The following is a 23263-nucleotide window of genomic DNA, read 5'->3' on the forward strand; positions in this document are numbered from 1 at the left end:
TCGCCTCCTGTCGCCTCCGGCCACCTTTTATCACTTTTTGTCACCTTTTATCGCCTCTTATCGCCTTTTATCAACTCCCGCCTCTCACTGCCATCTCTTTGCACCTCTTACTTCTTGCCGTCTCTTGTCCCCCGTCCCCGGTTACTTGCCGGAGCTCGCTCTCTCGGTCCCTGCCCGGGCCATGTCACTGCGCGGTGGCCGCGGGCTGGCGGCCATCTCCCCTCTGCCCTCCCCGGGCACAGCCGCGCTCACGCCGCTGTCACTGGATAGGGCTGACCCGGCGGTCCCGGACAGGTGACGGGGGTGGCCGGGGTGCCTTTGTCCGGGGCTCGTGCCAAAGGACGCTTTTTGGGATCCCTCCTTCAGCTCCTGCCCCCGCCTCGCCGGGGCAAGAAGGGGCACCCGGGCCACGGACACTGCCCCGTGTCACCGACACTTGTCCGCCCGCAGGTACCAGGACACCCCTCAGAGGGGACGCGGGGCGCTGCCCCTCCCGCGGCTGTGGCACACGCTGTCCCCGGAGCCGCTGGCCTCGGACTGCCCCGGGGACTCGGTGTCCTCGCAGCCCACGGATCCAGGTGAGGGACTGCGGCTGCTCCGCCCCACAGCCGTCCCCAACCGCTGCTGGCTCTGGGGTCGTGCCGAAGGTGTGGGAGGGGGGTCCGAGGGGCTCGAGGCTTTTTGGGGAGTGATGGGCAGGAGCCCGTGCCTGCGGTCCCTGGGGCTCAGCCAGGAGCCGCTCCGCTGGGGACCCTGCTCGGGGTGACGCGCAGCATTCCATGCGGGACCGCTGCTCCCGACGGCGCTGCCACCCGCCTGCTGGGGGCCTCCCTGCCCGGACCCATCCTGCCTGCTGTCCTGGGCTGCGGCCAGCTCCCCGATCCCCACACCGCGGCTATCCCTGTCCCTTGTTCCCGCAGCACTGGCACCGGACTCCCCCACACAGCAGAGCTCCGCAGCCGTGAGGGAAAAGTGAGTGGCCCCATCCCCGTGTCCCCCCGGGGACACCTCCTGGCCCTGGCCCTGGCCCTGGCCCTGGCCCTGCCTCTCCCGAGCAGCAGGGCTCGGTCTAAGCCCGGCTGTGTCCCCCAGTCTGTGTCTGGGACGTGACAACCTGGGCTGCCTGGGCAGGGATGCGGATGCCATCCCCCCATAAAGCTCATCTCTGCTCTCCCCACAGCTTCCAGAAAATGATGCCGAACTCTGGGAGACGTCTCAAAGAGTAAGTGGAGGGGCTGTGTCCTTGCGGCAGGACACGAATGCTAGGCTGTCCCCGTGCTCAGGCTGTCCCTGTCCCAGACCCAAGAGCCAGGCTGTCCCCGTGCCCCTGCTGGGGTCCCACCCACTCAGGCCATTGGTGTTCGTTCAGTACCTGCCCCAGGTTCCTTTGGGGAGCTGTGGCTGCCCCGGGGAGCTGTTCCCCCACCCTGAGGACGTAGGGGACAGAGGTGACAGTGGCAGAGGGGTGGGACACAGCGCTTTCATTCCATCCTTTCCTTTCCCTCCTCTTGCAGCAGGAAGCTCCTTGGCCAGAGGATGCACTCCTTGCCGGTAGGTGCTGGAGGCTGTGCAGGATCCTGCCGAGTCCCCGGACGAGCAGGGACGAGGAAGATGGAGCCAGCAGCGGGGGCAGGGATCCCGCACCTGTGCAGCACCTCTCACCCCCTGGCTGTCCCACAGAAGTGTCAGCTGGAAGCCAGACCGGTCCTGAAGGACATCTCCCAGCTCCAGGTGCGCAGGGACAGAGTGCAGCAGCGCCAGACGGAGCCCGAGGATGAGGGGGCAGCGGGACCTGGGGGTCAGGGAGGGGGCAGAGGGGTGCTGATCCCGTGTCTTCCCCCGCTGCAGGAGGGCTTTGGCCCCAAAAAGCTGCAGAGGCCGGGCCAGCGGGACCGGCTGCCCGCCGGCCATGGGGCTGCCAGGAGGAACCTTCTTGCCAAGAGCCCTTCCCGCACACCAGAACTGCTGGTGAGAGACTGGAGGGTTCGGGAGGGCACCAAGAATGGCTGATCCTGCGGCTGGACGCGTTGGAGCTGCTGCCACAACCTCCCCATGGGTGGGGGCCTGCGGATGTGGGAGATGGGCGGGCTGGGAGGTCATTGGGACACCCTGACTGCAAGCCTGGAATGCACTGGGAGGTGGATGGAGCTTGGGTACGGGATCCATCCCTGCGTGGGGGTGGAAAGCAGCTGACAGGACTTGTCCCCTTCACCATCTCCTCTGCTTCTCCCCCAAGTCCCCCCAGCTGGTGCTCTGGCAGAGCGATGCCACCATGTGCCAGGGGATGGAGAACGGGCTGACCACGCCAGTGATGAAGAAGGAGGAGGCAAAGCTGGTATGTGGCAGCCTTTGGCATAGGATGGAGCCCCACAGTCCCCTCTCGGGGTCTCCAAAGGGGCCCAAGGTCCCTGAGGTGGGGGCTGGTTGGTGAGCAGCACCAGCCCTGCTGCTGGGGGCTCCCAACACCCCAGGCAGCAGCACGGGCTCTCCCCACAGCGTGCGGGGAAGCGCAGCCAGTGCCGGCAGCTCTTCCGCTCGTCCTGGCTGCCCGGCAGTGTCCCCAGGCCCGTCCTGAAGCGGGGACAGCCCTCGCACAGGGGCACCCCTGTCAAGGCTAAGAAGCAGAAGAGGGTGTCTGGCAGTCCTGACCAGGAGGCGTCGGTGCAGTTGGTGGGTGATGGGGAAGGGGAGGAGTGGGACCAGCCTGTCCAGCAGCACTGGGCCACGTCCCTGCTGTTCCAGAGCCTCTGATGTCATCTGGGGCTGTGTGTGTCTCCACAGGGAGTGGGGCTGGAGCCTTCCAGATCCGCCCAGCTTGAGGAGATGGAGAAAGTGCTGGCCAGCGATGAGCAGGAGCTCATTGGGGACTTCTCCATGGTAGAGCCACGAGGATGGGGCAGGGCTGCATTATTGGGAACAGGGACCATCACTGGAGCCCTGCAAGAGCCCAAAGCCAGCTGGTGGCCCTTGGCTGGGGACACAGGGCTGTGACTGCCCAGCATGCAGTCCCTGCACTGGATAAAGAGCCCCATCACTGCTCCTCTGGGTCCATGCCAATGCCACGGCCACATGTATCTGCCCTTTCCCCTCCTGCGGGTGCAGAACTGACCACTGGGAGCTCCTGGGCTGGGGGGACAGGTGCCACCCCCAGGACGTGTCCCTAGGACAGGGATGACCCCGCATCCTCTCTCCTCCAGCCTCACCTCCTGCCGACGGTGGAAGGGAAGGACCCAAGCCTGAAGTACATCTCCCCTGGCACGGTAAGGGGACAGTGACCCTTTGCCAGGCCCCCCAAGGGGCTGCCTGCCTACTCCACCCCCCACCTGCCCCCGTGTGTCCCCCCTTGGTGACTTGTTCCCCCCGCAGCTGGTGGCAGTGCTGACGGGGCACTTCAGCAGCTTCCTCGAGAGCAGCATCGTGGTGGACTGCCGGTACCCCTACGAATACGAGGGGGGCCACATCACGGTCAGAACTCCACGCTCCCCCCGCCCTCTGTGCTCCTGGGACTGGGAGGAACGGGAGGAACCGCCACGAGGGGTTGAGCATAACGCCAGCAAGGGGTTCAGGATCGCCCGGGATTTGTTGAGTACCCTCTGAGAGATGAAGCAAAGATATAGAGCTCCCAGAGAGGAGTAAAGCAGCCTCACCAGAGGTACTCTGAGCCTCCAGAGAGCTTGAGCAGCCCCTCAGGAAGGGTACAGAGCTGCCCAGAGGGACAGAGCAGCCCCAAGGGGAGTGTCAAGACACTCCCTAAAAGGTTGATTCCCAGCTGGAAAGAGGAGCATGACAGTGGGGGAGGCTGTGGGGCAGCGTCCGTGGGTCCCTGCAGAAAATGAAATGGGAGGCAGAGTGGAGAAAGGTGCCTCGTGTGTCCGTCCCCAGGGTGCTGTCAACCTGCCGCTGCAGCGGGATGTGGAGGAATTCCTGCTGGAGCGGCCCAGTGTGGCGCTGGACAGCAGCAAGAGGGTGATCGTCATCTTCCACTGCGAGTTCTCTGTTGAAAGGGGCCCCAAAATGTGAGCGATGCCTCGGTGGGGGGAGGGCACTTCGGGGTCTGCCCGTCCCCCAGGCACGCCTGGATCCCCTCACGGGGCTGATCCCGTGGCCTTTCCCTGAGTCACAGGTGCAAGTTCCTGCGCGAGAGGGATCGGTCCTGCCACGAGTACCCGCAGCTGCAGTACCCTGAGCTCTACGTCTTGAACGGGGGGTACCGCGAGTTCTTCTTCCAGTTCCCGGTGAGTCCCCTCCCGGTGTCCCCTCGCTGGCAGGAGCTGAGGGGGGCGCACGGCAGTGGGGAGGGGCAGTTCTGGCTCTGAGCCCCTTCCCTGCAATGGGGCTGACGGAGCCGTGCGTTGCAGAGCCACTGCGAGCCCCGGGACTATCGGCCCATGGCGCACCCGGCGTTCAAGGAGGAGCTGCGCAAATTCCGCGGGCAGAGCCGGCGCGGCCGGCGGGAGCTCTTGGTCCGCGGGCGGGACCTGTGACCATCCATCCATCCATCCATCCATCCATCCATCCATCCATCCATCCATCCATCCTTCCATCCATCCATGCATCCCACCGGGGAACAACTGTAGGAAGAGTTCCCTTGGCCAGGGATGCGCCTCGGCTTGCTCTTGTTTGTTAGGATGTGTTTGGGAAGGTATTTAGAGTTAAGATTGGTTTTGCGTTTGTTTATTGTTACAAATGGTTTTGTTTTGTTTTTTGCTATAAGTATTTTTTATTTATGGTCTTCCATATTTTTTGTTTATTGTAAATAGTTTATTGTTATTAATATTTTTGTGTTTGTCTGTTGCGAGGATCTTTTGTTAATTACAATGTCTGTTAATAAACTCCTATTGTAGGAGAACAAACCTGGCTCCTGAGCTGTCCCTGCCCACACCAGGGCTCTGCAATAGGAACGGAGGGGTGGGGGGACGGGCAGGCTGGGATGGAGGACTCTGGGGCTCTGGGGACAGGGACAGCTGCTGGCAGAGGACAGGGATAGGGTTTCCCTGGGCTGTGGTGGCTTCCCCACAGACAAGGTGGGTGGGGAAGGGGCAAGTGTTGGCCCCTTGGCTGCTGCTCCTGCAGGGTGGGGCGGCAGCAGTATGGCCCTGGACCCGCATGGGACCCTCTTTCCTGGACATGCTGGGCTTGGCAGGACCCCTGGGAAACTTGGGGCTGCTGTGGGACCCCCGCAGCCAGGACACTCTCTTTTCTCAGGAGGTCTCCTGAACTTTGCAGCATTCCCCTCTGAGCTGGGACACTCATTCCTCCCAGCAGGACTCCCAGAAAGTGTGGCAGCCCCCATTTGGGGGTTAGGGTTCATCAAGACACTCAGGAGCATTAATCCCTCATGTTCTGAGACCCTCCTGTAGTGATTAAGCCCCCATGTCCATGGGATCCCCAAGGTATTGACGCCCCTTGTGAGTGTGGCTGTGCTCATCAGGACCCCCAGGCCAGTAACACCTCATCCCTCTGCCTGGGACCCCCAAACCATGTCACCCTCATGAGAGGGGGGCGCTTCTGGTCTTTGCAGGACCCCCAGGGCTGTGGCAATAATTTTCTGGGGGACAGAGCTCTGTGGGATCCCCATGGCTGTGGGGTCTGGAAGGGGTGGGTGTCCTTAACACAAGGGTCCCCCATTCTGACCCTGGCAAGTGGCCACCCAGTGCCAAGTGCTTCAGTCATCCTTCCATCCTCCCCTCCACCTTCCCACATTCCGGATCCGCTCCCTAGAGGGGCTTTTCTATGCGCCCCCTTCCCCAGCCAGGTGACAGCGGCCTGGATATTTGTGTTGGGCCTTGCCTTTGCTTTGGTTTGGCCCTGCGAGAGAACCCAAAAAATATCCCCCAAATCCTCCTGGCTCCCCATTTGTGCCTCCTGGTCCCCACACCCGTGTCCTGCTCCCTCCCAAGCTGCCCATCAATAATCCTATTTTCAAGCTGTTGGAAGGGGCATCTGCACACACACATGGGCCAAGAGGTGTGTGCCCTCAATTAAAGAAAAGGTTGTGGAGGTCAGCAATAAAGGGGCTGTGGCATACAAGGAAGGCCACTTAACCTGCCCCAAAACTGAGCAGATAAAGCAGAAAACAGCAATGCAAATCGCCACTCAGAAGAGCAGAAGAAATGACTCCACAAAATGGCTAAACTGAGGATCTTTGCTAAAATCATCTGCAACTTCATTCTGTGTCAAATCCCCTTTCAGCTCTTCAAATGTTTTAAGGCAGCAGTTGACAAGACTTGAACAGCATAAAATGTCACTAGAGTGGCACAGAGCTTTCTCAGAATTCCTGTTCTATATATAAATGTGTGTATATATATATATATATATATACACACGTAAAAATACATAGAATTTGCTGTTAGCAGGAGGAACTGGTGCTTTTTGCAGGGCTGTGTCAGAGCTGCTGGCTCTCAGCAGTGGAACAGCGCCTTCCAAACACCCGTGAAGTTTGGACTCCAAACACCCGTGGGGCTGGGCTCCTTCGGCACGTTTGATCTCCAAGTGGGAGAAAAGCGAGATTAGTTCCAGACTGTGATTTCCGCCCCCCCCGCCCCCCCCCCCACCCAGGTCTCTACTTAGCTCTCTTAAAATTCCAACACTTCTGGCACATCCATGAGGAAACTGAGGCAGGCTGGAAGCACAGGGGAAATAAACACTAGGGACTCAAGGGCGTGCTTGCAAGAGCAAAGGAATCAAGCAGCTTTAAGCACAATTAACTGATTTTGGTTACGTTTAATACAGAAATAAGAGTTTTCTGGCTGGTACACAGAGCAGGCCATTCACAGCCGCCTTTAAAAAAAGAAAGTCCGCTATTAAGAAGGTCCAAGATTTCAAGCTTGCGTTCTTGTGGCTGCATGTGGCAGTCGGGGTTGTGAGGGTGGCATTAGGGCACAAGTTTGTCGCGCTGCAGGAGACACGGGAGGGACCGAGTGTCCCCTGCACTGACAGGGCGCGGCCCCGCCCGTCGTGAGGGCAGCGCTGGCCACGCCCTTTTTCTGCTGGACACGCCCCCTTTCGCCTCTGAAACCGCCCCCTCGTCTGCGGCTCCGCCCCCAAGCGCCTCGCGCGCCTCTCTTTGGCCCTCGCGCCCACTGCGACCTCCCATTGGCTGGGGGAGTCGCCTCGTGCGCGCCGCGGCCTCCCATTGGCTGCGGCTGCCGCTGGTGTTGTTATTCCTGTTACTGCTCTAAGCGGGAGCGGCGCGGGTGGCACCTGTCACCTCTGCTCGCCTCCTGTCGCCTCCGGCCACCTTTTATCACTTTTTGTCACCTTTTATCACCTCTTATCGCCTTTTATCAACTCCCGCCTCTCACTGCCATCTCTTTGCACCTCTTACTTCTTGCCGTCTCTTGTCCCCCGTCCCCGGTTACTTGCCGGAGCTCGCTCTCTCGGTCCCTGCCCGGGCCATGTCACTGCGCGGTGGCCGCGGGCTGGCGGCCATCTCCCCTCTGCCCTCCCCGGGCACAGCCGCGCTCACGCCGCTGTCACTGGATAGGGCTGACCCGGCGGTCCCGGACAGGTGACGGGGGTGGCCGGGGTGCCTTTGTCCGGGGCTCGTGCCAAAGGACGCTTTTTGGGATCCCTCCTTCAGCTCCTGCCCCCGCCTCGCCGGGGCAAGAAGGGGCACCCGGGCCACGGACACTGCCCCGTGTCACCGACACTTGTCCGCCCGCAGGTACCAGGACACCCCTCAGAGGGGACGCGGGGCGCTGCCCCTCCCGCGGCTGTGGCACACGCTGTCCCCGGAGCCGCTGGCCTCGGACTGCCCCGGGGACTCGGTGTCCTCGCAGCCCACGGATCCAGGTGAGGGACTGCGGCTGCTCCGCCCCACAGCCGTCCCCAACCGCTGCTGGCTCTGGGGTCGTGCCGAAGGTGTGGGAGGGGGGTCCGAGGGGCTCGAGGCTTTTTGGGGAGTGATGGGCAGGAGCCCGTGCCTGCGGTCCCTGGGGCTCAGCCAGGAGCCGCTCCGCTGGGGACCCTGCTCGGGGTGACGCGCAGCATTCCATGCGGGACCGCTGCTCCCGACGGCGCTGCCACCCGCCTGCTGGGGGCCTCCCTGCACGGACCCATCCTGCCCGCTGTCCTGGGCTGCGGCCAGCTCCCCGATCCCCACACCGCGGCTATCCCTGTCCCTTGTTCCCGCAGCACTGGCACCGGACTCCCCCACACAGCAGAGCTCCGCAGCCGTGAGGGAAAAGTGAGTGGCCCCATCCCCGTGTCCCCCCGGGGACACCTCCTGGCCCTGGCCCTGGCCCTGGCCCTGGCCCTGGCCCTGCCTCTCCCGAGCAGCAGGGCTCGGTCTAAGCCCGGCTGTGTCCCCCAGTCTGTGTCTGGGACGTGACAACCTGGGCTGCCTGGGCAGGGATGCGGATGCCATCCCCCCATAAAGCTCATCTCTGCTCTCCCCACAGCTTCCAGAAAATGATGCCGAACTCTGGGAGACGTCTCAAAGAGTAAGTGGAGGGGCTGTGTCCTTGCGGCAGGACACGAATGCTAGGCTGTCCCCGTGCTCAGGCTGTCCCTGTCCCAGACCCAAGAGCCAGGCTGTCCCCGTGCCCCTGCTGGGGTCCCACTCAGGCCATTGGTGTTCGTTCAGTACCTGCCCCAGGTTCCTTTGGGGAGCTGTGGCTGCCCCGGGGAGCTGTTCCCCCACCCTGAGGACGTAGGGGACAGAGGTGACAGTGGCAGAGGGCTGGGACACAGCGCTTTCATTCCATCCTTTCCTTTCCCTCCTCTTGCAGCAGGAAGCTCCTTGGCCAGAGGATGCACTCCTTGCCGGTAGGTGCTGGAGGCTGTGCAGGATCCTGCCGAGTCCCCGGACGAGCAGGGACGAGGAAGATGGAGCCAGCAGCGGGGGCAGGGATCCCGCACCTGTGCAGCACCTCTCACCCCCTGGCTGTCCCACAGAAGTGTCAGCTGGAAGCCAGACCGGTCCTGAAGGACATCTCCCAGCTCCAGGTGCGCAGGGACAGAGTGCAGCAGCGCCAGACGGAGCCCGAGGATGAGGGGGCAGCGGGACCTGGGGGTCAGGGAGGGGGCAGAGGGGTGCTGATCCCGTGTCTTCCCCCGCTGCAGGAGGGCTTTGGCCCCAAAAAGCTGCAGAGGCCGGGCCAGCGGGACCGGCTGCCCGCCGGCCATGGGGCTGCCAGGAGGAACCTTCTTGCCCAGAGCCCTTCCCGCACACCAGAACTGCTGGTGAGAGACTGGAGGGTTCGGGAGGGCACCAAGAATGGCTGATCCTGCGGCTGGACGCGTTGGAGCTGCTGCCACAACCTCCCCATGGGTGGGGGCCTGCGGATGTGGGAGATGGGCGGGCTGGGAGGTCATTGGGACACCCTGACTGCAAGCCTGGAATGCACTGGGAGGTGGATGGAGCTTGGGTACGGGATCCATCCCTGCGTGGGGGTGGAAAGCAGCTGACAGGACTTGTCCCCTTCACCATCTCCTCTGCTTCTCCCCCAAGTCCCCCCAGCTGGTGCTCTGGCAGAGCGATGCCACCATGTGCCAGGGGATGGAGAACGGGCTGACCACGCCAGTGATGAAGAAGGAGGAGGCAAAGCTGGTATGTGGCAGCCTTTGGCATAGGATGGAGCCCCACAGTCCCCTCTCGGGGTCTCCAAAGGGGCCCAAGGTCCCTGAGGTGGGGGCTGGTTGGTGAGCAGCACCAGCCCTGCTGCTGGGGGCTCCCAACACCCCAGGCAGCAGCACGGGCTCTCCCCACAGCGTGCGGGGAAGCGCAGCCAGTGCCGGCAGCTCTTCCGCTCGTCCTGGCTGCCCGGCAGTGTCCCCAGGCCCGTCCTGAAGCGGGGACAGCCCTCGCACAGGGGCACCCCTGTCAAGGCTAAGAAGCAGAAGAGGGTGTCTGGCAGTCCTGACCAGGAGGCGTCGGTGCAGTTGGTGGGTGATGGGGAAGGGGAGGAGTGGGACCAGCCTGTCCAGCAGCACTGGGCCACGTCCCTGCTGTTCCAGAGCCTCTGATGTCATCTGGGGCTGTGTGTGTCTCCACAGGGAGTGGGGCTGGAGCCTTCCAGATCCGCCCAGCTTGAGGAGATGGAGAAAGTGCTGGCCAGCGATGAGCAGGAGCTCATTGGGGACTTCTCCATGGTAGAGCCACGAGGATGGGGCAGGGCTGCATTATTGGGAACAGGGACCATCACTGGAGCCCTGCAAGAGCCCAAAGCCAGCTGGTGGCCCTTGGCTGGGGACACAGGGCTGTGACTGCCCAGCATGCAGTCCCTGCACTGGATAAAGAGCCCCATCACTGCTCCTCTGGGTCCATGCCAATGCCACGGCCACATGTATCTGCCCTTTCCCCTCCTGCGGGTGCAGAACTGACCACTGGGAGCTCCTGGGCTGGGGGGACAGGTGCCACCCCCAGGACGTGTCCCTAGGACAGGGATGACCCCGCATCCTCTCTCCTCCAGCCTCACCTCCTGCCGACGGTGGAAGGGAAGGACCCAAGCCTGAAGTACATCTCCCCTGGCACGGTAAGGGGACAGTGACCCTTTGCCAGGCCCCCCAAGGGGCTGCCTGCCTACTCCACCCCCCACCTGCCCCCGTGTGTCCCCCCTTGGTGACTTGTTCCCCCCGCAGCTGGTGGCAGTGCTGACGGGGCACTTCAGCAGCTTCCTCGAGAGCAGCATCGTGGTGGACTGCCGGTACCCCTACGAATACGAGGGGGGCCACATCACGGTCAGAACTCCACGCTCCCCCCGCTCTCTGTGCTCCTGGGACTGGGAGGAACGGGAGGAACCGCCACGAGGGGTTGAGCATAACGCCAGCAAGGGGTTCAGGATCGCCCGGGATTTGTTGAGTACCCTCTGAGAGATGAAGCAAAGATATAGAGCTCCCAGAGAGGAGTAAAGCAGCCTCACCAGAGGTACTCTGAGCCTCCAGAGAGCTTGAGCAGCCCCTCAGGAAGGGTACAGAGCTGCCCAGAGGGACAGAGCAGCCCCAAGGGGAGTGTCAAGACACTCCCTAAAAGGTTGATTCCCAGCTGGAAAGAGGAGCATGACAGTGGGGGAGGCTGTGGGGCAGCGTCCGTGGGTCCCTGCAGAAAATGAAATGGGAGGCAGAGTGGAGAAAGGTGCCTCGTGTGTCCGTCCCCAGGGTGCTGTCAACCTGCCGCTGCAGCGGGATGTGGAGGAATTCCTGCTGGAGCGGCCCAGTGTGGCGCTGGACAGCAGCAAGAGGGTGATCGTCATCTTCCACTGCGAGTTCTCTGTTGAAAGGGGCCCCAAAATGTGAGCGATGCCTCGGTGGGGGGAGGGCACTTTGGGGTCTGCCCGTCCCCCAGGCACGCCTGGATGCCCGCACGGGGCTGATCCCGTGGCCTTTCCCTGAGTCACAGGTGCAAGTTCCTGCGGGAGAGGGATCGGTCCTGCCACGAGTACCCGCAGCTGCAGTACCCTGAGCTCTACGTCTTGAACGGGGGGTACCGCGAGTTCTTCTTCCAGTTCCCGGTGAGTCCCCTCCCGGTGTCCCCTCGCTGGCAGGAGCTGAGGGGGGCGCACGGCAGTGGGGAGGGGCAGTTCTGGCTCTGAGCCCCTTCCCTGCAATGGGGCTGATGGAGCCGTGCGTTGCAGAGCCACTGCGAGCCCCGGGACTATCGGCCCATGGCGCACCCGGCGTTCAAGGAGGAGCTGCGCAAATTCCGCGGGCAGAGCCGGCGCGGCCGGCGGGAGCTCTTCGTCCGCGGGCGGGACCTGTGACCATCCATCCATCCATCCATCCATCCATCCATCCATCCATCCATCCATGCATCCCACCGGGGAACAACTGTAGGAAGAGTTCCCTTGGCCAGGGATGCGCCTCGGCTTGCTCTTGTTTGTTAGGATGTGTTTGGGAAGGTATTTAGAGTTAAGATTGGTTTTGCGTTTGTTTATTGTTACAAATGGTTTTGTTTTGTTTTTTGCTATAAGTATTTTTTATTTATGGTCTTCCATATTTTTTGTTTATTGTAAATAGTTTATTGTTATTAATATTTTTGTGTTTGTCTGTTGCTAGGATGGTTTGTTAATTACAATGTCTGTTAATAAACTCCTATTGTAGGAGAACAAACCTGGCTCCTGAGCTGTCCCTGCCCACTCCAGGGCTCTGCAATAGGAACGGAGGGGTGGGGGGACGGGCAGGCTGGGATGGAGGACTCTGGGGCTCTGGGGACAGGGACAGCTGCTGGCAGAGGACAGGGATAGGGTTTCCCTGGGCTGTGGTGGCTTCCCCACAGACAAGGTGCGTGGGGAAGGGGCAAGTGTTGGCCCCTTGGCTGCTGCTCCTGCAGGGTGGGGCGGCAGCAGTATGGCCCTGGACCCGCATGGGACCCTCTTTCCTGGACATGCTGGGCTTGTGTTGAGGGTTAGTTCTTTCTTTTTTTTCCCTCTGTGGAATTTTCCCCATTGTCATGCTAAGATACCTGTTGACTGGGCCCTGGTGACAAGGGGGAGGGGACGGGAGGGAAGAGTGAAACCCGGCGAGATTCAAACAGCCAGAAGAGGAAGCGGAAGGCTGGGTCTCGGCCCATTTCCCCCGCGGAGTTCGGATGAGAAGGACGATCGCCGCCGGTGTCCCATCCCTGCGTCGGGAAACCACCATCGGACCCTGCCCGGCTGTCTTCTCGCTGTGAACTACCACCATCCAGCACTCTACTGAGCAGCGGAACCGACACCGTGAGCGGAGAGCTCTCTCTCTCCATCTCTCTCTCCCCCTGGGACAGCTCTGCCATCACCCCCAGCCCTCCTGCGGCTCTGCGGGACCTGCCCGCCCCCAGCACTGGGAACTGCAGCTCAGGGAAAAGGTGCCTGCAGCCAAAAAACACTGGGACTGAGTTACTGTTCTGTTTGTGGGTAATTTCATAGCTCTTGTTGTTCTTGTTTGTCTTGTTAAATATACTAGTAAAGAACTGTTATTCCTACCCCCATATCTTTGCCTGAGAGCTCTCTTAATTCCAAAATTATAATAATCGGAAGAATCACATTTTCTTTCAGTCCAAGAGGAAGCTTCTGCTTTCCTTGGCAAACACCTGTCCTTCAAACCAGGACAGCTTGGCAGGACCCCTGGGAAACTTGGGGCTGCTGTGGGACCCCCGCAGCCAGGACACTCTCTTTTCTCAGGAGGTCTCCTGAACTTTGCAGCATTCCCCTCTGAGCTGGGACACTCATTCCTCCCAGCAGGACTCCCAGAAAGTGTGGCAGCCCCCATTTGGGGGTTAGGGTTCATCAAGACACTCAGGAGCATTAATCCCTCATGTTCTGAGACCCTCCTGTAGTGATTAAGCCCCCTGTCCATGGGATCCCCAAGGTATTGACGCCCCTTGTGAGTGTGGCTGTGCTCATCAGGACCCCCAGGCCAGTAACACCTCATCCCTCTGCCTGGGACCCCCAAAGCCATGTCACCCTCATGAGAGGGGGGCGCTTCTGGTCTTTGCAGGACCCCCAGGGCTGTGGCAATAATTTTCTGGGGGACAGAGCTCTGTGGGATCCCCATGGCTGTGGGGTCTGGAAGGGGTGGGTGTCCTTAACACAAGTGTTAGCATATACATATAGATTTAATAGTCATTGGTAGTAATGCTAAGGCTGCAGTTTGTAGCTAGTACAAGGTAGGCCCTGGGAACTAAGCCTGGGAATGTGCTGAACTACAGAATAATGAGTTAAGGGCCAGTGGGGCGAAGAAGGACCAACTGGTTATTTATAGACACAGTAGGGAATTTACTGATGAAGTACAATAAACAGGTGTGGGATTAATCTATAGTTCTAGTTTAGACAAGCATGTAGGATTTATAACCGTTAGAAAGGTATCTTATTGTCTTAACTTAGGCAGGCATGCAAGAGTTATAACCTTTAGAAATGTTATCTCGAAAATGACTGCTGCCTTTGATGTGAAGTATGTGGACCATAGCATGTAGCCATGGTGAAGCAAGATTTGTAAAAGGGTATAAAACTGTGTAAGATTCACTAAGGGGTTGGGACTTTGACTTTGGACGCTAGTCCTCAGGTCCCCGGGCCCTGAATAAAGCACCGCACAAAACAACTTTGTTGATTTGTGTTTTACTCTTTGGGATCGGGCAGCAGTTTTTGGCGACCGCGGCAGGACTCCGGAGGTGGCTGGGGCGGTTCGCGAGCTGATCCACTCCACGCCGGCACCAGGTGATTCCTGGGGAGTCATCGACCCGCGCCCGACCCCGCGCCTGACGGACAACTGTAACAGGTAAGCCCGAAGGTGCTTTATTATTTGGTTTAGGTGCCTGCCTGATAAGTCGAGGCGGCGATCCTCGCAGGGTTGGGCAGAAGACGTCTCTGGTTGGTAAAGCCTAGGCGCTGACCGTTAGACGCAGCGAAAGCTGCGCAGGATCGGCACTTGCCCCTCGCGGCGTCGAGAAGTGGCAAGTTTGGTTGGTTATTGGTTTGTTGGTTAATAATTTGATAATCACTGTCTGTTGGTTTGTTGGTTAAATAATTTGATAATCAGTGTCTGTTGGTTTGTTGGTTGATAATTTGATAATCAGTGTCTGTTGGTTTGTTGGTTAATAATTCGATAATCAGTATCTGTTGGTTTATTGGTTAATAATTTGATAATCAATATCTGTTGTAGCTGTGACTGTTGGAAGTGTGTTTGTGAGATAGTATTGTGTGATTGTGTTATTATGATGCCATTTAAAACGTTTAAAGCTTTGGTTCAATCTAATGAAAAGGTTCCGGAAAATATTCCGTTAGGATGTTTGTTGGGGCGTTGGAAAAGAGAAGGGTTCCATCAAGAGTTAAAAAGGGAAAGGATGATTGACTATTGTAATCATTGGTGGCCACAATATGAAACTGGAAGTTCGGGGTGGCCCCTCAATGGGTCTATTGACCCTGGTGTGATATCCCCGTTAATGCAGTTTTTACGGGAAAATGAAAAATGGGATGAGATTCCTTATTTGGATTTGTTTTATACCCTAAAAGGCAAACCCAAATGGCAGAAAGAATGTGGTATTATGGTATTACAGGTAGAGGAACAAAATTGTCAAGGTTGTAGGCAAAGGAATAGGTGTAATGGTTGTTTGACAAAGCTGACAAGCCAGGAAGAGGACCTATCTTTGCTTGTAGCTCCTAGTGCCCCTCCTGCAGAATTAGCTTCGGAAGAGGAAGATAGTGATAAAGAAGAAAGAGAAATAATACAAACCCCAGAAATGGGGAAGGGCTCCCAGGAATCGATAATACCTTGTCCTGGGGAGCCATCTCCCGGTCATACCCGTAATATACCGAGAACCCCTATTGCAGAAAGAACTAGACAAGGGAGGAAAAATAGGGAAAAACCCCAACTGATAGCCCCTTTAAGGGAAGCTATGGGACCTCAAGGTGAGAAGGTGGTTATTAAAGTCCCGTTCTCACCTGGGGATCTGATAATTTGGAAACAAGCAGCAGGGTCATACCGGGAGGATCTGGACAAGGTTGCTCGAGTGGTAAAAATGATAATAAAAACACAAAATCCTGATTGGAATGATTTACAGGTGTTACTAGATACATTGAGGGATTCAACCGAGAAAGAGATGGTGTTACGGGCAATGACAGAACGAGCCAGGGAAATGTTGAGGGTACAAATGACGGATGGAACTCTAAATGACTTGGTCCCAAGAGAGGACCCCGGGTGGGATCCTAACACCAGTCGGGGTTGGAAAAGACTTCAAGTTTATCAAGAATTAATAATAGAAGGGATTAGAACGGGGATGCCAAAAACAATGAATTGGTCAAAACTGTATTCCATAAGACAGGATAAAAGTGAGTCCCCATCAGCATTCCTGGAGCGGCTGAAGGAAACTGCACGCAGATTTACTAATTTAGAGGTTGACGGGGAGGCAGGGAAATTACAGTTGGCTTTGATTTTTATGGGGCAATCTCAGGATGATATTAGGAAAAAGCTGCAAAAGTTAGAAGGGGAGGACACTCGGAACCTAGAGAAAATGCTAGAAGTGGCATGGAAGGTATATAATAATAGAGAAAAAGAGACAGCAAAGAGACATCAGGCAAATATTTTAGCAGTATTGCAACACGCTACGGGAGGAAGCCCAAGAGGACGAGGACGGGGCCGGGGTGGTATGGGTCGAGGAAGGGGCATAATTCAGCAGAATTTGGGAAGGGGAGCAATGGGAGGATTGGGAAATCCCTTCGGGGGGCAAGGAAAATTGGGTCCTAATCAATGCGCCTTCTGCAGACAGTTAGGACACTGGAAAAATGAATGTCCAGTCAAATGGGGAATGGGTAATGTGGGAAATGTAAATCCTATGGGAAACGCAGGAGCTACCACGGAGCCGGTAGATGTCGCTCAAGCATTTGTGTTAGGGGACTATCAAAATCAGAGCTGACTAGATCAGGATCTGAAGGTAGTATTGGAGGTAGGGGGACAAGAACGAGAATTTAGAGTTGATACGGGAGCAACACATTCGGTTTTGAATACAAAATTAGGGTTATTAAGTGATGTAAAAATTCAAGTAATAGGGGCAACTGGGCAAGTAGAAGAGAGGACATTTTTGCAGCCGTTAGACATAAAATTCGGGGGAAAAGAATTTGATCATCAATTCCTGTATATGCCTAATTGCCCAGAGTCACTGTTTGGAAGAGATCTGTTATCTCTCCTACACGTGAGAACATTATTTGAAGGAGGACGAGTGAAATTAGAAATTCCTGATAAAGAGATATCTAGACTATTTGTGATTAAGGAGGTAGAGCCCACCCCAATTCCCGAAGAGGTTGAACAGGCAGTGGTACCTTGGGTTTGGGAAACCGGCACTCCAGGTAAGTCTAAGGCAGCTCAACCAGTAGTGGTTGAGCTAAAGGAGGGAGTCCAACCGGTAAGGATTAGACAATATCCGATTAAGTTAGAAGCTAGGAAAGGAGTAGCCCCCATGATTGCTCAATTCTTAATCCAAGGTATTTTGCAAGAATGTGAGTCAGAATTTAATACCCCAATTTTTCCAGTACGAAAACCCAATGGTAAATATAGGTTAGTTCAGGATCTGAGAGCTATAAATAATATAACCAAGGATATCCACCCAGTGGTGGCAAACCCCTATACTTTGTTAACATCTGTGTCTGAAAGATTTCAATGGTTTACAGTAATTGATTTAAAAGACGCTTTCTTCTGCATCCCTCTGGCATTTGAAAGTAGGAAATATTTTGCATTCGAGTGGGAAGACCCTGACTCTGGCCGGAAGAAACAGCTTACTTGGACACGACTTCCGCAAGGATTCAAGAATTCCCCCACAATATTTGGGAACCAGTTAGCCAAGGAATTGGAGGAATGGAAAACAACACAGGTAAAAGAATCTCCCTTTTCTCATGTAATACTTCAATATGAAGATGACATTTTCCTGGCCACAGAAGAAAGGGACATTTGCCTGAATTTAACTATAGGCTTATTGAACATGCTAGGCCAGGCTGGATATCGGGTCTCGAAAGAAAAGGCCCAGCTCATCCGGACAAGTGTGTTATATTTGGGCTGTGAAATAACACAAGGAGTAAGGCGATTAGGGGCAAATAGAATTGAAGCCATCTGCACCATACCTATTCCCCGAAATCATCAGGAACTAAGATCCTTTCTAGGAATGGTAGGATGGTGCCGGCTGTGGATCCCGAATTTCGGACTCCTGGCCAAACCCTTATATGAGGCACTAAAAGAGACAGTTACGGTGGGACAAGCCACAGCAGAATGCATTCCAAGGGCTAAAGCAAGCACTAAAAGAAGCCCCGGCATTGGGACTACCTGATTTAACCAAGGACTTTCAATTATATGTAAATGAGAGACAGAGACTGGCTTTAGGAGTACTCACACAAAAGCTGGGATCATGGAAGCGTCCGGTCGGCTATTTTTTGAAACAACTAGATGCAGTCAGCTCTGGATGGCCGTCCTGTTTGCGAGCCGTGGCAGCTACTGTACTATTGATTCAGGAATCAAGAAAATTGACTTTGGGTAAGAAAATAGAAGTGTTTGTGCCTCACATGGTGATAACAGTTCTGGAACAAAAAGGGGGGCATTGGTTGTCCTCCAGCAGAATGTTGCAATATCAAGCAATATTAAGGGAACAAGATGATGTTGAGCTAAAAGTAACTAACCATATCAATCCAGCAGAATTTCTCCGCAGTGAGCAGGAAGAAGGCGAATTGACCCACGACTGTGTGGAAGTCATTGAACAAGTCTTCGCTAGCCGCACTGACCTGAAAGACGTGCCATTGGAGTCTCCGGACTGGGAACTGTTTACAGATGGATCCAGTTTCGTCGAGAATGGGACCAGGTATGCGGGTTATGCGGTGGTAACGCTCCTCCAGGTCGTGGAAGCTAAAGCCCTCACCCCGGGAACATCAGCGCAGAAAGCAGAGATTGTGGCTTTGATTCGCGCCTTGGTTTTGAGTCAAGGAAAGAAGGTAAATATATGGACTGACTCTAAATATGCATTTGGAGTTCTGCATGTCCATGGAGCATTATGGAAAGAAAGAGGACTGTTAAGTTCTCAAGGGACATCTATAAAACATCGAAACGAAATCCTATCTCTTTTGGATGCTGTGCATAAACCAGCTGCAGTAGCAGTAATGCATGTGAGAGGACATCAGAAGGAAGAAGGAAAAATTTTCCAAGGAAATAATCTAGCAGATGCTACTGCTCGGAAAGTGGCACGTGAGGTTTGGACACAATTGGCATTGATTCCGACAAAGGTAAGCCCAGTCACTCCTCACCTAGAGCAGAAGCCCAATTACTCCTTAGAAGATGAAAGACTGGCCAGACTTGTGAATGCCCAGAAGAACGCGTTAGGGTGGTATGTGACCGACATAGGGCAAGTATTAGTACCTGTCAAGATCATGAAAATAATTTTAGAAGCAGAGCACAACAAATGCCACTGGGGGGCAGAGGTATTGGTTAAATTTTTAAAGAAAGAAATCATTTCTAACCAGATGTTGACTTTAGCTAAACGAGTTAATGCAATGTGCCCAGTCTGTATAAAGAACAATCCCGTAGTGAGGAAGCAGATTCAATTAGGAAAATTACAGGTAGGACCAGAGCCAGGTGATTATTGGCAGGTTGACTTTTCAGAGTTGCCCAGGGCTCAAGGGTACAGATACCTTCTGGTATATGTATGTACTTTTTCGGGATGGCCCGAAGCTTTTCCGTGCAGAACTAACCAGGCTAAGGAGGTGGTCAAAACTTTATTAAGGGAAATTATTCCTAGGTTTGGAGTACCCCTGGGAATTTCATCAGATAGGGGACCACATTTTGTGGCTGGAATAGTACAAAACATAGCACGAGTGCTTGATGTTCAATGGAATTTACATACCCCATGGAGACCTCAATCAAGTGGGCAGGTAGAAAGAATGAATCAGACATTGAAAGGTCAGATTAAGAAAATCTGTCAAGAAGCTAAGATTCAATGGCCGCAAGCATTACCATTGGCTTTGTTAAGAATCAGGATTAAACCCAGGGAAAAGGTAGGAGTAAGTCCATATGAAATACTATATGGCAGACCATATCATGCAACAACATTAAAAGGTGATCCTCACGTGGTTGGGGACCAAATGCTCTTTAACTATGTTCTATCTCTTAACAAGACTCTTACAGCTTTGAGAGGTGCTTTGCAGTGGAACCGCCCTCTGCCGCTGGAAAATCCAGTCCATGACATCCAACCAGGAGACCGGGTGTATGTAAAGAACTGGAGCACGGACCCCTTGAAGGAATCATGGGAGGGTCCACGTCAGGTGATTATGACAACCTTCACGGCGGCAAAAGTCGAGGGCATCAACAACTGGATCCACTACACCCGGATCAAGAAAGTCCCTACTCATTGGGAAGTGCAGCCACTGTCTTCCACCAAGATGGTTATTCGAGCCAAACCCACCGACCCAAGGCCTACATCTTAATCATTGGACTGATCATGTCATGTCAAGTAACTTTAACTCATGAATCTGTTGTTATTACTGTTCTAGAGCCGGTGACTATGGCGGTTGAAGGAATGAATGTAAATCTGACTTGTTCATTCACCGATGACCAGGGAGCTGGATCCGAAGAAGTCAATGTAAGATGGAAAAAGGATATGGATTGGGTAGACACAGGTATTGTCACAACTTGGGATATGAAAACACAAATGGGAAACACTACCCTACAATTGATAAATGTAACATCGGGATCTGAAGACAAGTATTTATGTGGAGTCTGGATCAGAGATAGTTTCGACTACGGTAACTTGAAATTACGGGTAATGTCATTATTAGGGGATGGTACCAAGAAGGGGGATGTTGAGGTCATTCCAACCTCAACCTATGTAGACATGTGGGACAGTCCTCCTTTGCGAATGAATTGTACTTTCCGATTGGAAAACGAGTGTGAATATGGGATACAAGTTAAGTGGTGGAGGGAAAATTCTCAGGGAATGTGGAATCAAATCAGCGAAGGAGTTAGCTGGTGGTCCGAAGGAACCATGGGAGGAGGATGGTTAAATATTACTGATCTGAAGATTGGGAAATTCGGAAGTAGATACTTGTGTATAGTCTCATGTGGAGAAATGGGTGACTTTGGAATACGAAACGTCAGGGCTTGGTCGCATTTGAGAGGTGGAATCACTGGCCAACGTGGGGTCTATAGTGGGCGGGGACATGCAATAACTGCAGTTTATCTTAATAGCATCAGAGGAACTCACAGAAGAACTCGAGCCATAGATGTAACATTTCCCCGCAGTCAGGAACAGGAAAATTTGATAGTAGGATTAATTCGGGACTTTGGTAAAGTGCAGAATGTTTCCTCGATTACAGCCTGTTTACCTTTACCACAGGCAGCCGGGGAGCCGATACCGTGGGGAATCATCCCAGTAAAAACCTTACCCAGGGCATTTGTGGATTTTACTTGGAGTTGTAAATTGATACCAAAGGAGTATGTAGAAAAGAAGGAAGGATGCCAATTAATTAGGAATATGTTGGAAAAAGATTGCCAGCAAATGCCAGGCTACTATGCGTGGGTTAGTAAAATGAACAAATGCATTGTGGAAGGACCAATAAGGGAACCCTGTAATAAGGTTTGGATGCAGGTAAAACGCACAAGAAATGAAGAAGTATGTCAAAACATTACGCAATCACAGTCTTTAGAAGACGATTGGGGAGCAATTTGGGGACCAAGTTTATTAGAGACATATAGTTACCTAGGAACTGTGAATTGGTGCATTCAATGGATAGGAAATAAGAACCAGACCTATACTAGAGTATTAACAACAGAGACAGCTCAGAGGACATCAACTGGGACAACAGAGACATGGAATTGTTCACGAGTTATTACTTGTGATACTCCTGAAGCAGAAATAGGTTTGGTACCAGTAAGAGTGTTACTCAAGTGGGGATGTGAATGTAGAGGGTACAATCATACAATTAGGGGAGAGATGGCCGGTAACAAACAAGTAGATTGCAAAACTACCACTATCAGAAGCCCTGGTAACTTAGTCTGGGTAATGGGACATGGGAAATGGACCACTCATATGCCCATTGATGGGATGGTAACTCAAATAACTTTAGGAGTTCCTACCTTATGTCCATTCTGGAAACAATCTAAACTTAATAAACAAGAAATACAGGCCAGGCAAAGGAGAGACATAGGAGATGAAATTATTGAAGAAAATGAGTGGCATGAACCGTCAGGGGGAGTAAAATTCGGATGGGCACTAGAATCTTTATTTGCACCTATCTCCACATATCGAAATAGGGAAATGTTGTATAGACTCCTGGGACAGACCGAAAGATTAGCAGCAGCCACCAAGAAGGGATTTAAAGATTTAAATTCACAATTACAGGCAACTACTTGGATGACATTGCAAAACCGGATGGCATTAGATATGCTGTTACTAAGAGAGCATGGAGTTTGTGGATATCTGCATGGGAAAACAGATCATTGCTGTATTCATATCCCAAATGTGACAAAGGAAGTAGAAAAAGATACAGATCAATTGGAGAATATTGAATCTAAAACTAGGGAAATAGCAAAAGATGCGGAACATAACTGGATTGGAGCAATATTCAGCTCTTTAGGGATCCAGGTCTCTGGTTGGATATCCTCAATTGTTCAATATGCAATAATATTGTTGATATTAATTGGAGTTGTGTATGGAGTTTACAGATGTCTTCTAGGAGTAATCACCAGAGAAGGAATTCATACCCGGAGAATAATGAAGGCTATGACCAGGAACGGACAACCGGCTGGGAACACACCGCCTCCTTCGTGCTTAGAGACGGTTACATGAAGAATGGAGGGAAGAAGTTGAGCATCCTTGCAGAAGATTGAAGGATGCTCACAAGGGGGGAGTTGTTAGCATATACATATAGATTTAATAGTTAGTGGTAGTAATGCTAAGGCTGCAGTTTGTAGCTAGTACAAGGTAGGCCCTGGGAACTAAGCCTGGGAATGTGCTGAACTACAGAATAATGAGTTAAGGGCCAGTGGGGCGAAGAAGGACCAACTGGTTATTTACAGAAACAGTAGGGAATTTACTGATGAAGTACAATAAACAGGTGTGGGATTAATCTATAGTTCTAGTTTAGACAAGCATGTAGGATTTATAACCGTTAGAAAGGTATCTTATTGTCTTAACTTAGGCAGGTGTGCAAGAGTTATAACCTTTAGAAATGTTATCTCGAAAATGACTGCTGCCTTTGATGTGAAGTACGTGGACCATAGCATGTAGCCATGGTGAAGCAAGATTTGTAAAAGGGTATAAAACTGCGTAAGATTCACTAAGGGGTTGGGACTTTGACTTTGGATGCTAGTCCTCAGGTCCCCGGGCCCTGAATAAAGCACCGCACAAAACAACTTTGTTGATTTCTGTTTTACTCTTTGGGATCGGGCAGCACAAGGGTCCCCCATTCTGACCCTGGCAAGTGGCCACCCAGTGCCAAGTGCTTCAGTCATCCTTCCATCCTCCCCTCCACTTTCCCACATTCCTGATCCGCTCCCTAGAGGGGCTTTTCTATGCGCCCCCTTCCCCAGCCAGGTGACAGTGGCCTGGATATTTGTGTTGGGCCTTGCCTTTGCTTTGGTTTGGCCCCGCGAGAGAACCCAAAAAATATCCCCCAAATCCTCCTGGCTCCCCATTTGCGCCTCCTGGTCCCCACACCCGTGTCCTGCTCCCTCCCAAGCTGCCCATCAATAATCCTATTTTCAAGCTGTTGGAAGGGGCATCTGCACACACACATGGGCCAAGAGGTGTGTGCCCTCAATTAAAGAAAAGGTTGTGGAGGTCAGCAATAAAGGGGCTGTGGCATACAAGGAAGGCCACTTA

General features: G+C 54.1%; 2 protein-coding genes across 2 annotated transcripts; both read left to right on the forward strand.

Annotated features, from left to right (window-relative positions):
• Window positions 1–181: 181 nt before the first annotated feature.
• LOC134056675 (M-phase inducer phosphatase 2-like) lies at window positions 182–4484 on the forward strand. The gene is made up of 14 exons (XM_062513532.1): window positions 182–294; window positions 451–762; window positions 1181–1222; window positions 1515–1551; window positions 1678–1782; window positions 1852–1960; window positions 2205–2335; window positions 2497–2670; window positions 2782–2877; window positions 3198–3260; window positions 3367–3465; window positions 3883–4016; window positions 4124–4235; window positions 4359–4484. The coding sequence occupies exons 1-14, from the start codon at window positions 182–184 to the stop codon at window positions 4482–4484; spliced, it is 1653 nt and encodes a 550-aa protein (XP_062369516.1).
• A 2913-nt stretch (window positions 4485–7397) lies between these two features.
• On the forward strand, window positions 7398–11702 carry LOC134056676 (M-phase inducer phosphatase 2-like). The gene is made up of 14 exons (XM_062513533.1): window positions 7398–7510; window positions 7667–7978; window positions 8403–8444; window positions 8733–8769; window positions 8896–9000; window positions 9070–9178; window positions 9423–9553; window positions 9715–9888; window positions 10000–10095; window positions 10416–10478; window positions 10585–10683; window positions 11101–11234; window positions 11342–11453; window positions 11577–11702. The coding sequence occupies exons 1-14, from the start codon at window positions 7398–7400 to the stop codon at window positions 11700–11702; spliced, it is 1653 nt and encodes a 550-aa protein (XP_062369517.1).
• Window positions 11703–23263: the final 11561 nt, after the last annotated feature.

This window comes from Cinclus cinclus, chromosome Z (assembly GCF_963662255.1).
Source record: "Cinclus cinclus chromosome Z, bCinCin1.1, whole genome shotgun sequence".
In the NCBI taxonomy this organism is placed as follows: Eukaryota; Metazoa; Chordata; class Aves; order Passeriformes; family Cinclidae; genus Cinclus; species Cinclus cinclus.